This window comes from Scyliorhinus torazame, chromosome 3 (assembly GCF_047496885.1).
Source record: "Scyliorhinus torazame isolate Kashiwa2021f chromosome 3, sScyTor2.1, whole genome shotgun sequence".
Classification (NCBI taxonomy): Eukaryota; Metazoa; Chordata; class Chondrichthyes; order Carcharhiniformes; family Scyliorhinidae; genus Scyliorhinus; species Scyliorhinus torazame.
In genome coordinates this window covers 19,126,535-19,143,295 of record NC_092709.1, presented here as the reverse complement: position 1 = coordinate 19,143,295, position 16,761 = coordinate 19,126,535, and the positions used below count along the sequence as shown (strand labels likewise).

The following is a 16,761-nucleotide window of genomic DNA, read 5'->3' as shown; positions in this document are numbered from 1 at the left end:
TGTAAGTTGGGGAGGTAGTGGAGTAGTGGTATTGCCGCTGGACTAGCAATCCAGGGCTACCCAGGTTCAAATCCCACTCATGGCAAATGGTGGATTTTGAATCCAATGAACATCTGGAATTAAATGTCTATTGAAGACCATAAAACCATTGTCAAATGCCACCAGGTTCACCAATGCCCTTTAGGGAAGAAAATTTGCCATTCTTGCCTGATCTGGTCTACATGTGACTCCAGACCCACGGCAATGTGGTTGGCTCTGAAATGGCCGAGCATACAGTTGACTACCACAACTGGCAAGGCTAGTATTTATGGCCCATCCCTAGTCACCATGCGAAGGGCAAGAGGGACCATCACATGTGGCAAAGTTCTCAGGGACTAGTAAGACGCTCAGTTTAGTAACAGGAACAATGGCTGGAGCAATGGACTTCAGTGAGCACCTTAAGTGTTAATAACACCATGACATTAGAGTACTGGTTCCCATATTGTAGCACAACCTCCCGTCTGTGCGAAATATACAAAATGGGAGGAAAAATATAGCTGCTATGTCTTTTGAATTTTCCGACACTCACCTTTAAGGGTCATGCAGTATAATGAGCCTTACCTTCCTGGGAAACCAAAGCAGTTCAGAATATTGAGAGCAGTGAAATATCTGTCCATTGCTGTGCAGTTCCTGACTAAAGAGCGTGAAGAATTCCTGAGATACCCCATGGCCAACACAGCTTTCACCTATGAATTGGACCTGGAATGGCAGCATCAAGAATAAAATACTAATACGTTCAAAAATATTTGAAACCTTTGTCTATCGATACCCTCTGGTGTTCTATTTTTATGACCCTCAATTTAAATTGACACCAGTCAGCTCTCAAAGGGAGAGCAGTCTAGGGGACTCTGGCATTTCCTTTTAGATTGGGCTTCGTATTCTGGACTCACGTGAAACAATCATTCTTATTTTATCTGTGGTCTTTGCTTTGTCCTTCTTCCTATCCCTTATCCCTCTTTTATTCTGTAAATGTACCGGGGCTACGTAGCGACACCCACTCTCTGCATTTTGAGTGCGTGCAAAATAAACTAACCCTCTGACTTCACCCTATCTCGAGTTTGCTGTGGGGTTATTAATAGGGGAATGGATGATTCCAAAACTGAAGAGTTGGGGAAAATACACCACCACTTATAAAGAGGGAAACTAAAAGTCAAAAACACCTTTCTGTTTACAGATGGGTGGAGAGGAGAGAAAATCATTGGTGTTTAAAATAAACCCCTCCTGTCTATAAAGAACTGAGTAATAACCTTTCCATTAGCTGGTAGTTAAAAAAGATAAAAGTCACCATACATACAGAGAGGTGGTTGACCTCCATAGCATTGCAAACTGGGATTCAATAAGCTCTAAGCTTATATAACTTGGTCCTGAACGGCGATGGGTCCTCCGACCACACGCTAACCACATGGGCGATGAGTACTGTCGGCGGTATGTGAATGAGGCTGGAGCGCTCATTGGATTGGATTGGATTTGTTTATTGTCACGTGTACCGAGGTACAGAGAAAAGTATTTTTCTGCGAGCAGCTCAACAGATCATTAAGTACATGAGAAGAAAAGGGAATAAAAGAAAATACATAATAGGGCAACACAACATATACAATATAACTACATAAGCACTGGCATCGGATGAAGCATACAGGGTGTAGTGTTAATGAGGTCAGTCCATAAGAGGGTCATTTAGGACTCTGGTGACAGTGGGGAAGAAGCTGTTTTTGAATCTGTTCGTGCGTGTTCTCAGACTTCTGTATCTCCTGCCCGATGGAAGAAGTTGGAAGAGTGAGTAAGCCGGGTGGGAGGGATCTTTGATTATACTGCCCGCTTTCCCCAGGCAGCGGGAGGTGTAGATGGAGTCAATGGATGGGAGGCAGGTTTGTGTGATGGACTGGGCGGTGTTCACGACTCTCTGAAGTTTCTTGCGGTCCTGGGCTGAGCAGTTGCTATACCAGGCTGTGATGCAGCCAGATAGGATGCTTTCTATGGTGCATCTGTAAAAGTTGGTAAGAGTCAATGTGGACATGCCGAATTTCCTTAGTTTCCTGAGGAAGTATAGGCGCTGTTGTTCTTTCTTGGTGGTAGCGTCGACGTGGGTGGACCAGGACAGATTTTTGGAGCTGTGCACCCCTAGGAATTTGAAACTGCTAACCATCTCCACCTCGGCCCCATTGATGCTGACAGCATCAACAGTTGGGCCAGACCAGGCCATTGGTTCTAACTTGTTTGAATCTTGTTTATGATCGAACTTGCTTCAGCCCCGAGAAGTGTAGCCTGCATCAGATGGAATACGGCTGGTGAAGGGGGCCCTTTGGCGTAAAGGTTTAGTCCGCAATGCAAAAAATCATCTTGGCACAACCAATTCAACATGGCATTTCCCAAATTACCATACATTTCGCCAAAATATTGACCAAAAGTAAAGGTCAGGAAAACATCTATTGACTCGACATGTAAGGCATTGAATAATATGTAAAAACTATTTTCATGTAATCCTGGTGAGTTGACGATGAGATTCAGAAAATATTTCACAAGTGAAAAGTTATTCACCATACAATGGAATGCAGCAGTTTTGTACCTGAAGAGCAGCGAAATAGCCTGCTGATCTGTTCAATGTTAAGCCACACAACGCATCCTGAACAATCCTATCCCTTGACACAGCCAGCCGCAGTGCTGGTTGAGAGTTTTTCTGAAACAAATTGTTTCACATCTTAGAAAACGAATCCAGATTGCAAAAGTACCCACAACAATAAGAAGTCAGAGAAAAATCGACAACATTGCCTCGAATCTGAAAGTAACATTAATTCTAACTTCACTTTTGGCATAACTATCTGGTAAGTTAGAGAAAGGCGACCAGCCTAAGTGCGTGAAATACTACTAGAACAAAGAACAACACAGCACAGGAACAGGCCCTACGGCCCTCCAAGCCTGCACCGGTCATGATACCACCCTTGGCCAAAACCCTCAGCACTTCCTTGTGCCGTATTCCTCTATACCCATCCTATCCATGTGTTTGTCAAGATACCTTTTGAACGCCATTAATGTATCTGCTTCCACAACCTCCCCTGGCAACACGTTCCAGCCACTCACCAGCCTCTGTGTAAAAAACCTGCCTCGCACATCTCCTATAAACTTTGCCCCACGGATCTTAAACCAATGCCCCCTGGTGACTGACCCCTCACCCTGGGAAAGAGTGCCTGCCCATCCACTCTATCCATGCCCCTCATAATTTTGTAGACCTCTATCAGGTCGCCCCTCAACCTCCGTCGCTTAAATGAAAAATGTCCGAGTCTATTCAGCCTCTCCGTATTGCTAACACCCTCCAGACAGGCAACATCCTGGTACACCTCTTCTGCACCCTCTCCAAAGCCTCCACATCCTTCTGGTAGTGTGGTGACCAGAATTGTGCGCAATATTCCAAGTGTGGCCTTACCAAGGTTCTATACAGCGGCAGCATGACTTGCCAGTTTTTATACCCGATGCCCCGTCCAATGAAGGCCACTTTCAAAGATCCGTGGACCTGCACGCCCAGATCTCTCTGACGCTCTATTCCTAAGAGTTTTGCCATTTACGATACATTTCCCCTCTATGCGGCTGCACGGTAGCGCAGTGGGTTACCCCTGCAGCCTCACGGCACCGAGGTCCCAGGTTCGATTCCGGCTCTGGGTCACTGTCCGTGTGGAGTTTTCACATTCTCCCCGAATTTGTGTCAGTTTCGCCCCCACAACCCAAAGATGTGCAGGGTAGGTGGATTGGCCACGCTAAATTGCCCCTTAATTGGAAAAAAATGAATTGGGTACACAAAATTTATATATATAAAACAAAAAAAATCTCCCCTCTATGTTAGACCTACCAAAATGCTACTATGCTGAAATATAGCTCAGTTCACACGTTATATACAGGCATTCAATTGTTAGGTTACACATCTACAAAACACAACACAGTACCTACATTTCGAAGTGTCTTGGTTTCCAGACTCAGTACTTCTAACTTTGTTTCAAAATCAAAGATGCAAGGATATGGAATTAATTGCTGCTGTATCTACGGAAGACAGAAAAAAATAATCTATGTTCATGACAGTTACAGGTGTTTTAGATATACTTCTACAAAATGACAAATGATTCCCCTCTGAAATGTTTACCCCCATTTAAGCCTTCCCAATGACATCTTGCTACACCAATTCATTGCTGATCTACGAATGTGGGACAGTGTGAATCTCAGTGCTTCACATACAATACATTTTCACTACCAGCTGATGTATAGACAGCAATTCCTCCAAAGGATAATTGGAAAATCTCCGGAGATAAGGGAGAAAATTCTCTGCCCCGCGATGCCGCAAGTGGGTACCGTAATCGGGCGGGGAAATGGACGTCCAGCCAAAATCGAGGTCCGCGCCCGGTGCAGATTCAGGGGCCACGCTCCGGTCCCTCGCTGGTGGCAATACCGAGGTTTGCACCCAGCGGCGGATGCAGCATGCTTAACCGGCATATACAATGTGATTATAGGACACAGTGTGCTTCGCCCTTCCGCAATGCTCCGCTCCCCTCAGGCGGAAGTCTCGCGGGTGTGAATTACGACAAATATTTACAAATGTGGACTGGGCGCCATGGGTCTGGAGGAGGAACGGGAGGCTAAGGAAACACTGATCAACTCGTTGAGAACTGTCGAGCTTTCTGGGAGGTGGCTGACCGGGCCAGAGGGAGTAACGGGGAGTGACTTGGTGCCGAGTCCGTGAACTCGGGGTGTCGTCCTCGGGATTGGGACGGCCAGGCTCAGACTGCCATTGCTGCAGTCTGTCTTTTCAACCCACTCCTCTGCTGCCAGTCACAGGCTCCTGGTTGCTCACACTGCTGAGTGCTGCCTGTGTCCTTTAAATGCTCAAGGAGCCTCTGGTCATCTGGGAGCCCACCCAGGTACCCCTCTGGATACCCTCATACCTCAGCTGTATCATCAAGGGCCAAGCTCAATCAGGGGCACCCCAGGGGTTGGCACTCCTCAGAAGCGCTGCCCCATTGCAGAGGAAGCAGGGGATCAGCAGAGCTCACCCCAACCAGAGGACACCTGCACTGCGGCCTACAGAACCCTCGCTGATTCTCTGCCCCTCTCAGGGCAAAGGACTCACCAGTGACCCCCCCCCACCCCTCCGGATCACCAGCTGTCTCCTCCTGGTGAGACTGGCAGCGCTGACTGCCTCTGTCACCACCTCCCAGGCAGTGCTCAGGAGGGCAGGCTTAAATCTGCGGCCCACACTGAGGAAGGGGGTCTCCCCCCGCTCCTCACGGGCATGGAGCTGTGGGTCCAACTCTTGACTCCCGAACCCGGGGGACAGGTGTTTTCTGAGCCATCTTGCTGGTTGCAGTGAGCGTGTGGTGAGTGGTGCGTTTAAAAACAGCTCCAGCTGCCAGGCTCTTTTGTGCTAACCCCGGTCCCAACGGCTAGAACACCCCCTGGGCCGGGAATTGCTTGGAATTCGCGCCAGTAGAATGCCGGCCCTTTAGCATGTCCCGAATTGCTCCACAAATAGTGCCCCCAACAGGAACGTGAACCGCACACAATTCAGTCACGGCGTCATCACTTAGCGTGTGATTGGTCGCAGCGTGAGCGCGTTTAATAATAATAATCTTTATTAGTGTCACAAGTAGGTTTACATTAACACTGCAATGAAGTTACTGTGAAAATCTTTAGGTGCGTGTTTCACGGAGCTGGCAACACCGAGAAACACATTATATACAACGCCACTTGCGTTAATCACAGAATCATAGAACCTACAGTGCAGTAGGAGGCCATTCGGCCCATCGAGTCTGCACCGGCCCTTGGAAAGAGCACCCCACTTAATAAGGGCTTCAGTGGTGAATGCAAGGCTGAGGGCGAGGTGTTTTCTACACTGAGAAACTCCGCTTGCCGAAAATCCTCAGTATAGCGAGAGGCCCCTAACACAACCCCTGACCCCCACCCTCAAGCCCTAATGCTTCCCCATACCCCCCCCAATACCTGCGCAGGGCACTCCCAGTCCAGTAACCAGCTCACAAAAAGTTACAACTTGGCACCACCGATGCCCCTGCCAGGCTGCCAGTGTCAGGGTGCCAGTGCTAGGGTACCACGTGCCCAGAGGGCATGCACCTGGGGCCTCCGATCCCCTGGGAGACCCCCCTAACAAGTGTCATTCCGTCTGGTCCCTGTTTGTGGGTACCACTTTTTAAAATTTTTTAAAATATACTTTATTCATAAAATCTATCAAACATTTTGAATTGTCTTGACTGTACATTTCCGGCAGAGTTACACATTCCCTTGACTTTCTTCCATTTAATTTTGATAACATTACACACATATCACTCTTTACGTTACAATTCCTTCTTAAACATTTACATTGTCATATTTCTTTTATACATTGGAGTGTTAATGACCCAGACCGAGGGGGGTTTACACTGTTTCCCGCCCCTCGGTGTATATTTGCTGGAAAGACCTTACACAGTGGTCTTTCCCCATTGCGCCTTGGCGGCAGCTGCCCCAAGCTTGAGTGCGTCCCTCAGCACGTAGTCATGGACCTTGGAATGTGCCAGTCTGCAACACTCGGTCGAGGACAATTCTTTGCACTGGAAGATCAGCAAGTTTCGGGCAGACCAAAGAGCGTCTTTTACCGAGTTGATGACCTTCCAGCAGCAGTTGATATTTGTCTCGGTGTGTGTCCCTGGAAACAGTCCGTAGAGCACAGAGTCCTGTGTCACAGATCTGTTCGGGATAAACCTTGACAAATACCACTGCATCTCTCTCCAGACCTTCTTTGCAAAGGCACATTCCACAAGGAGGTGTGTGACCGTCTCATTTCCCCCACAGCCACTCCGAGGGCAGCCTGCATTGGCGCAGAGCCTTCGGGTGTGCATGAAGAATCTGACAGGGAGGGCCCTTCTCACCACCAGCCAAGCTAGGTCTTGGTGCTTGTTTGAAAGTTCTCATGATGAGGCGTTCTGCCAGATGACTCTGGCAGTCTGCTCAGGGAACCATCCAACATCCTCCACGGTCTCCTTTTCCCTGAGGGCCTCGAGGACATTACGTGCTGACCACTGCTTCATTGCCTTGTGGTCAAAGGTGTTTTTCTTCAAAAACTTTTCCACGAAGGACAGGTGGTACGGTACGGTCCAACTACTTGGAGCGTTCCGCGGCAATGAGGCCAGGCCCATCCTTCGCAACACCGGGGACAGGTAGAACCTCAGTATGTAGTGACACTTGGTGTTTGCATACTGGGGGTCCACGCACAGTTTGATGCAGCTGGACACAAAGGTGGCCAACAGGATGAGGGAGACGTTGGGTACGTTCCGCCCTCCCTTCTCCAGAGGTCTGTACATGGTGTCCCTTCGGACACGGTCCATTTTGGATCTCCAGATGAATTTGAAGATGGCCCGGGTGACTGCTGCGGCGTAGGGTCGGGTTATGGGCCAGACCTTCGCCACGTGCAGTAGCACCAAGAGTACCTCACACTGATGATCAGGGTTTTGCCCGCAATGGAGAGGGAGCGTTGCTCCCACCAGCCCAGTTTCTGCCTTGCCTTTGCTATGCGCTCCTCCCAGGTTTTGGTGCACGCCCCAGCAGCTCTGAACCATATCCCCAGCACCTTCAGGTAATCTGACCTGACAGTGAAGGGGACAAAGGACCGGTCGGCCCAGTTCCCAAAGAACATGGCCTCGCTCTTGCCACGGTTTACCTTGGCTCCCGAGGCCAGTTCAAACTGGTCGCAGGTGGTCAAGAGCCTGCATACAGACGTGGGATCCGAGCAGAAGACGGCAACGTCGTCCATGTACAGGGAGGCCTTGACTTGCATGCCTCCACTGCCTGGGATCGTCACTCCTCTTATACCCGGATCCCTCCTGATGGACTCGGCAAAAGGTTCTATGCAGCACACAAAAAGGACAGAGGAGAGAGGGCAGCCCTGCCTGACTCCGGATTTGATCTGGAACTTTTCTGATTCCCACCCATTGATTGAGATTGCGCTATAGATGTTTGTGTAGAGCAGTTTGATCCAATTGCGAATTCCCTCCCCAAACCCCATTTTGGAGAGCACATCCATCATATAGGTGTGCGATATTCTGTCAAAAGCCTTCTCCTGGTCAAGGCTGATGAGGTATTTAGTCCCATTTCCTGCACTGTGCAGCTCCGCCCGCCGGAACTCCTCAGTGCAGGAGGAGATCAGGGGTGCCACGATCTCTTAAACCTCCCTACGTGACCCCGAACCCCACCCCCAAAGCTTCAACTCCTCGGGCCCCTCCACACCCTACTTCACACAGGCAGGTCACTCACAGATCCGATCCCTGGCGTGGAAAAAATGCCAGCCTGGCATCTTAGCACTGCCAGCCTGGCACCAAGGTAGTGCCCCTGCCAGCTGGCAGTGCCACCTGGGCAGTGCCAGGCTGGCACACAAGTGGCAGTGCCAGAGTACCAGTGCCAGGGTGCCAGGTTGGCTGTGCCAGGGTGTCCAGATGGCACCAGCAGTGCCAGGGTGCCACCCCACCCAGAGGGAAAGCACCTGGGGGCCTCCGATCCCCTGGGAGACCCCCCAGGGGATTAGATCTCGCAAGGTATGGCGAGCCAGGTAGATCCTGGAAGAGGGATCTCCTAGTATCTACCAGCCGCATCATGCCACCTTTCGGGTGCAAACTGGTCGGTAGATCATCCCCTATGTTCTCAATTTTGCAAGCATGGGCTGTTTCAGTAGAGTAGTAGTCGGCCTGTTGTGAATGGCCGTTTGAGCAGCATTTACTGAACAATCCTGAGTGTACTAAGAATAAAACTAATAACCAATTTAAGATTAACAGCTGGACTTGCAGTGTGGCTCATTTTCACTTGCTAGAACTTAGATATATTAATATGCATGGCTGGGCCCTCTGCAAGCAAAAGTAATTTGTCCAGGCACCTTTTCAATTAGGTAAAACATTGACGGACACTGTTCCCCATTTCATTCCCCATGACATGTCTCAACCCATCAGAGTCTACTTGCCTCTTGAATTTAAACAAGAGCTTTGTGGTGACTGGTCTCTGCTGCATCCTCCATGGCAATGTCTTGACCACTCAAAGTCCACTTGCCAATCAATCATCATCATTTCTCATGCGGTATAAATTGTTGTTCCCTTTGAGATTACTTTTTTAATATACATAATCTTTATTGTTCAAGGAGGCATATATTATCATTGCAATGAAGTTACTGCGAAAAGCCCCTAGTCGCCATACTCCGGCGCCTGTTCGGGTACACTGAAGGAGAATTCAGACTGTCCAATTCACCTAACAAACACGTCTTTCAGGACTTGTGGGAGGAAACCGGAGCACCGGAGGAAACCCCCGCAGACACAGGGAGAACATGCGGACTCCGCACAGACAGTGACCCAAGCCGGGATCAAACCTGGGACCCAGGCGCTGTGATGCTACAGTGCTAACCACTGTGCCACCGTGCTGCCCATGGTATTTGGTATTCTTGTGAAAGCGTTCTGATAAATATGAGATGAAAAGCTTCAACAGTGTGTCTCTTTTCTCAGCAATACTCAACGAATAAATTAAACATTTTGTCCAACATTTATGAATTTCTATCTCTATTCACTTTCTGCTCAAATTCACATTGCATTGTATTTACTTAAAATGTACCTCATTAATTATAGTTTGGGTGTTGGTGGGAAACAGCTTCTGTGCACATGCCTGAAAATAATAACATGAAGTTATTAGTTTGCAAATACTTTGCTTCGTGATTGATATCAACAAATATTAAATCAAATTCAGGGCATTGAAAATCTGAACATGTTGTTCTTTGGCCTTCAAAATAAGCTGTAATGTTATTCTTTCCAATGTAACCAACTCCTCAAATTGCAATAGACATATTAGAAAAGGCACCAGCACTAAAGAAAGACAGGTTTTATCATAACATATCCTGGAGTTTTAGTTTCAGCTCCTACTTTCTCCACATCGTAAGGTCACCTGAGGTGTTTCCACCAATATCTAGGCCCAGATTTGTACGCAGTCAGAAGGGCTCCGTGCCTTATCCAAAATGGTGCCAGACCCCTGAATCCAGAATCCTGTCTACAAACCCAGCACACGCCAGTTCCAAGAGGTGGGGGTGGAAAGGCGTGAGACAGCGGCACATTTAAAAGTTCAGCTGCCTTCACTCAGAAGCCATTTTTGTTGGTGAGAGTTGTAGAACGCGGCCAGAGGGCTTTACACTTTTGAGGCAAAGCTTTACACCTGCACTGGAGAGCTCATTTATCCTTTCGGAAACCTTTATCATTTCTGAGCAAGTGTCACATTCCTGCAAGAAAAGCAAAGGCAGGTGTGTGGCTGACACTCACGGAAGTTTGAGGTTGGGGCTTTGGAGGAGTAGATATTCCATCCCCCCCCCACACCCCCACCTTGCTCTTTTGGTCTGAGTGAGCGGGTTGTGCCGGCCAAGCGATATAAATGGACCACCGTCTCTGCACCTCTTCCATCAGGATCTGGAGGTCTTGGCCACTGAACCAGGGCAGAACCCACCCCTCTCCTTCCCCACTTTCTCTTCTTTGACACATTTTGGAATGAGAATTGGGAAAAGAAAGGGCAAGTAAAGATTTAAGCTATGATTGGACTCTCAAACATATGTCATTACGTACACTAAGCAGGTTCTCCATCTCATCAATACCTCATGTTGCCATGGTGATGGTGGTAGCCTGATATTTGGTCCGGTCACCCCCAGATGACATGTTATGCTCATGACAGAAAACTACCCTGCTGGACCTCTGAGTGAGACTGTGTTGCCATGAGAGCGTGGAACTGTGAGGATCCTGGTCAAGGCTTAATTTCATTGCCCCACCCTGAGAGACAGTTGGAAAGAGAGTATGTGGCAGGAGAAATGTATCAGTCATTCACGGAGACATTGTCCTAATTTCAGACAATGCAGAGTATCATTAGCAGTTGATAATGCCAAGGTGCTGCTATCCCTCTGTCTGTGTCTTATGAAGCTTTAGTACAGGGAACTCCTTCATTATAAAATGAATGTCAGCAATGACTATATTTTCATAGGGAAAGTCGATGATGGGCCATCTCTCGCAGTGTCGGCGTAGAACTTGGACAACTGGTATGGTTCACCTCACTGTCGACTGCAGTCTCCTCCTAAGTAACTGCAAACCACCCATCCACTTCCTGCTTCGGAGCAAGTGCTCCTTCCTGGACCTCGCTTGGAAGCCTGGTTGGGTTTTGTAGCCCACGTTGACCCCGACCCCTCACTGCCCCCACCTCATTACCACAGTTTCCGAGGGTGATGGGCCAGACTCCAATTAACACCCACCATCCTGGTGTGAAAATGTGGCCATCCCGGCAATTTATCCTGAGTCAGGTTTGCGGAGTCAGAAAAACTGACTCGGGAGCGAAGGTTCGGGCCCTAATCCGCATTGAAGCTGAACGGTGTAACTTTTTATGGTAACTGACAAAGGAACACATTGGGAAGGAGAATAATTTTTGTGCAGCAAGTTGTATTGATCTGGAATGCTCTGCCTGAGAGGGTGATGAGGCCGATTCAATAATAACTTTGGGAAAGGAATTGGTTAAGTACTTGTAAAGGAATTGAGGTGTTGGGTGCTCTGAGGTACAGACGAACCAACACGGTTGCGATTGGTACAACGCAGTTTTATTCCAACTAACTATTTACACATCTGACTTGGTACTCAGCACGTTGTGACTGTGTGAGTGTCTTGCTAATGAGGTCCTGGCCCTGTGCTGTCTCCAGATGGACTGGCCAGGAAGTGTCGTGTTTCTTGTCTTATACTGTGTCTGCTCTTGTCTGTGATTGGCTGTCGTGTTATGTGTGCTAATTGGTCTGTTGGTCTGTCTATCATTATGTATGTGTTATGATGTATGTTTGAATATCATGACATCCCCCCTTTTTTACAAGATTATGTGCCTACGTGGTTATAACTATAAATGTGTCCTGAGTGCAGCTAAAGGTGTATGTGCGTAATATTTACATCATGTACATGGGGCTTAACTATATACAAGGGGCGATGTCAGGTGTGACATGCTAACGAGGTTGTACCATAACAAAAGAAAAACAACGTTGAAATTTGGAACGATCAAACGGGGCCTGGAACGATAAAACAGTGACATGTTACAAAACAGTAGTTGCTAAATTTTGACGTGTGAACAGTCTCATAAGTCCAGTCTAGTAGGTGGGCGACGAATTCGGGCTGACCGCCTCAAGGGTGGGTCGAGAACCACCGGCTGAGGTGCGAGCCTGGCCACGGGCGGCGACAGAAGGGGCATGGTATATGGCAGCTCCACGAAGTCGCTATCAGGAACCAGTGGAGGACACGGCGTCTGTGTATGGTTCCGTTGCGAGCGTGGAAGTAAGCAAAGGGCTCGGCGATTGCGCCTACGCACGGATCCATCCGGCATGCGTACCAGGAACGAGCGGGGAGCCACGCGTCGGAGAACTTCGGCAGGTGCTGACCAGCCACCGTCTGGTAGGTGGATGCGGACGTTGCCTCCAGGGGCCAGGGAGGGAAGATCAGTTGCCCGTATGTCGTACGATCTCTTCTGGCGATCGCACTGCAGTTGCATCCTATGCAGTACCGGAGCATGGTCTGTTGTTGGTGCCAGGATGGAAGGCACAGTGGTTCTGAGGGCGCGACCCATCAGCAGCTGTGCTGGTGAGAGACCAGTGGCTAGTGGGGCCGAGCGATAGGCCAGCAGGGTGAGGTAGAAGTCCGACCTGGCAGCAGCAGCCTTGCAGAGGAGCCGCTTGGCAATGTGAACGCCCTTCTCCGCCTTTCCATTGGACTGGGGGTGCAGAGGGCTGGACGTCACGTGTATGAAGCCATACGAAGCAGCAAAGGACGACCATTCATGGCTGGTGAAACAGGGCCCATTGTCCGACATGACAGTCATCGGAATGCCGTGGCGAGCAAAGGTGTCTTTGCAGGCCCTGATGACAGCAGACGACGTCAAATCGTGCAGGCGTATGACTTCTGGGTAGTTTGAGAAGTAGTCAACTATGATGACATAGTCCCTGCCGAGCGCGTGAAATAGGTCGACACCCACCTTCGCCCAGGGGGACGTCACCAGCTCATGGGGCAGAAGCATCTCAGGAGGTTGCGCCGGCTGAAACCTTTGGCAGGTTGTACAGTTGAGCACCATGTTGGCAATATCGTCACTGATGCCCGGCCAGTATACCGCCGCTCGAGCCCTCCGTCTGCACTTCTCGACCCCCAAGTGGCCTTCGTGTAGTTGATCGAGAACCAGCTGGCGCATGCTGTGCGGAATCACAATCCGGCCCAGCTTCAGAAGGACATCATCAATGATGGCTAGGTCGTCTCGTACATTGTAGAACTGCAGGCACTGCCCTTTGAGCCATCCTCCCGTCATGTGGCGCATCACCCGCTGCAGAAGGGGGTCGGCCACTGTCTCTCGGCGGATGCAGGCCAGACTGGAGTCGTCAGCCGGCAGATTTGCCGCTGTAAAAGCCACCTGTGCCTCGACCTGACATACGAACCCCTCCGCATCTGGCGGCGTGCTCACTGCTCTGGATAGGGCATCCGCCACGATGAGGTCCTTCCCTGGAGTGTAGACCAGTTGGAAGTCGTACCTCCTGAGTTTAAGTAGGATGCGCTGGAGGCGAGGGGTCATCTCGTTCAGGTCCTTGTTTATTATGCTGACCAGGGGGCGATGGTCAGTTTCGACCGTGAACCGTGGAAGACCATAGACGTAATCGTGGAACTTGTCTAAACCGGTTAGCAAGCCCAGGCATTCTTTTTCGATTTGCGCGTAGCGCTGCTCTCTGGGGGTCATGGCTCGCGATGCATAGGCCACTGGGGCCCATGATGCCGTGTCATCCCTCTGCAGGAGCACTGCTCCAATGCCGGATTGGCTGGCATCAGTTGAGATTTTGGTGGCACGAGACGTGTCAAAAAACGCCAATACCGGTGCAGTGGTGAGTTTGAGTTTGAGCTCCTCCCATTCCAGCTGGTGTGTGTGTTGCCACTGGAACTCTGTGGATTTTCTGACGAGGTGGCGCAGAGTCATCGTGTGGGAGGCAAGGTTGGGAATGAACTTCCCCAGGAAGTTGACCATGCCAAGAAAGCGTAGGACAGCCTTCTTGTCGGCCGGCTGCGGCATGGCTGTGATGGCTCTCACCTTGTCTGCATCCGGATGGACCCCTGACCGGGAGATATGGTCCCCCAGGAACTTCAACTCGGTCTGGCCAAAGGAGCACTTGGCTCGGTTGAGGTGCAGGCCGTTTTCCCGTATGCGGGCAAAAACGCGTTGGAGACGATATATGTGCTCCTGCGATGTGGTGGACCAGATGATGACATCGTCCACATATACGCGCTCCCCTTCGATGCCTTCCATCATCTGCTCCATGATTCTATGGAAGACCTCGGATGCCGAGATGATGCCAAATGGCATCCGGTTGTAGCAGAATCTGCTGAAAGGGGTGTTGAAGGTACATAGCTTTCGGCTGGACGGGTCCAGTTGGATCTGCCAAAATCCTTTGGAAGCATCCAGTTTCGTGAATATCTTCGCCTGGGCCATTTCACTGGTGATCTCCTCCCGTTTGGGTATGGGATAATGTTCCCTCATAATATTATTATTGAGGTCTTTGGGGTCTATACAGATGCGGAGCTCGCCAGAGGGCTTCTTGACACACACCATGGAGCTGACCCATGGCGTGGGCTCCGTGACCCTGGATAGGACCCCTTGGTCCTGGAGATCCTGCAGCTGCTGCTTGAGGCGGTCTTTAAGTGGCGTAGGAACCCTGCGAGGTGCGTGAACGACCGGGATGGCGTCCGGTTTGAAGCAAATTCGGTAGGTGTATGGCAGTGTTCCCATGCCTTCGAATGCCTCCTGGGTGTGGGCGAGGAGCGATTGGAGCTGTGCGTTGAACTCTGCATCCGGGAAGTCAGATGTGCCGTCTGGAGAGAGAGAGAGAATTTGTTGCACAAGGTGGAGAGCCTTACATGCCTGTGCACCCAGCAGGGAGTCCTTCGATGAGCCAACTATCTTGAACGAGAGTGTGGCCGTGTGTGTTTTGTGTGTCACCTGGAGCTGGCAGGATCCCATGGCCGGGATAACGTTCCCGTTGTAGTCGACCATCTTGCACCGGGGTGGCTGGATTGGTGGTCTGACCTTCATGGCATAGAAGGCTGGCCATGCTATGAGGTTGGCGGAGGCGCCAGTGTCCAGGCGGAAAGTGATCGGCGATTGGTTAACCGTCAGGGTGGCACTCCATTCATCACCCGGATTGATGGTGTTGACCCGGTTCACATCAATGACCGCAACCCGGTATGGGGCCTTGGTCATCTGTGTCATCGGTTTGGATGTCGTAATGTGGAGGCTGAATGGTCCGCACGTTCCTGCGAGGTTGTCGGAGATGTGGAAGATCAACAGGTTGAGCCGCTCGACAGTAGGCAGCATAGTGGCCCATCTTGCCACAGCGTAGGCATTGCCGGGTTTTTGCAGGACATTGCCCTTTTAAATGTGCAGCTCCACAGTTGCCGCACGTCATGACGTCATGGCGTTCGTTACGCCACTGCGCATGCGCAGTTCGGTCTTGCGTCGGGCGCGCCTGCGCTGCACGTCCCTCAGTGTTGCCGTAGGTTTTGCCGCGCACAAACGCGGGAGGTCTTAAAAAGCGCGCGAAACGGCCGCCCTCGTCCGGGCCGCGGGCCGGGAGAAACTCGATTGCCTGGATGCGTTCGGCTTTGTGGGCGGCCTGGCTTGCCGATTCGATCGCGTGGGACCCCCTCCGTGCCGATTCGGTCGCCTGAAATTGGGCATAGCGGCTGGTCGCATTTTCATGCAGGACACAGGCTTCAACTGCAGATGCTAAGGTCAGGCCTTTAATTTTTAGAAGCAGCTGGCGTAGGCCACTGGAGGCAACGGCAAAAACGATCTGGTCCCGGATCATGGACTCTGAGGTGGTGTCGTAACCGCAGGACTGCGCGGGTATGCGGAGGTGGGTCAGGAAGGACTGAAAGAGCTCAGCCTTACCTTGCAGGCGCTGCTGAAAGACATACCTCTCAAAGCTTTTATTGACCTCAACGTTGAAGTGCTTGTCGAGCTTGAGGAGGACCGTGTCATACTTAGATTTGTTCTCGCCTTCCGCGAACACCAAGGAGTTGTATACATCGATGGCGTGCTGACCTGCGGTAGTGAGGAGCATGGCAATCTTTGTTTCGTCCGAGGCACCCTGTTTTTCATTGGCTTGCATGAACAGTTCGAATCGCTGCTTGAAGAGCTTCCAATTTGTGCCCAGGTTCCCAGCGACTTGCAACGGCTGCGGTTTGTTGCGGGTGTCCATGGCTCAGGATGGCAGATTTGCCTGTAGGTATCGATTCACTCACTGGTACCATGAGGTTTTGGGTGCTCTGAGGTACAGACGAACCAACACGGTTGCGATTGGTACAACGCAGTTTTATTCCAACTAACTATTTACACATCTGACTTGGTACTCAGCACTTTGTGACTGTGTGAGTGTCTTGCTAATGAGGTCCTGGCCCTGTGCTGTCTCCAGATGGACTGGCCAGGAAGTGTTGTGTTTCTTGTCTTATACTGTGTCTGCTCTTGTCTGTGATTGGCTGTCGTGTTATGTGTGCTAATTGGTCTGTTGGTCTGTCTATCATTATGTATGTGTTATGATGTATGTTTGAATATCGTGACAGGAAAGTTTTGCAGGTCCAAGAACAGGGACTAATTCTTATCTCCCTTCCAATAAACCAGCACAAGTGTGATGGTCCG

The 16,761-nt window shown here is 50.3% G+C and overlaps 1 protein-coding gene across 4 annotated transcripts in view; it reads right to left on the bottom strand.

Annotated features, from left to right (window-relative positions):
- The window catches only part of LOC140408318 (probable E3 ubiquitin-protein ligase HERC3), a 90,140-nt gene that overhangs the window by 19,248 nt on the left and 54,131 nt on the right, over positions 1-16,761 (bottom strand). For all 4 annotated transcript variants that reach the window (XM_072495350.1, XM_072495349.1, XM_072495348.1 and 1 more), the window contains exons 15-18: positions 9,652-9,702; positions 3,976-4,065; positions 2,603-2,713; positions 601-738 (exon numbers count right to left, since the gene is read on the bottom strand). In XM_072495350.1, the coding sequence (XP_072351451.1) occupies positions 601-738; positions 2,603-2,713; positions 3,976-4,065; positions 9,652-9,702 (390 nt within the window). The remainder of the gene's footprint in view (positions 1-600; positions 739-2,602; positions 2,714-3,975; positions 4,066-9,651; positions 9,703-16,761) is intronic.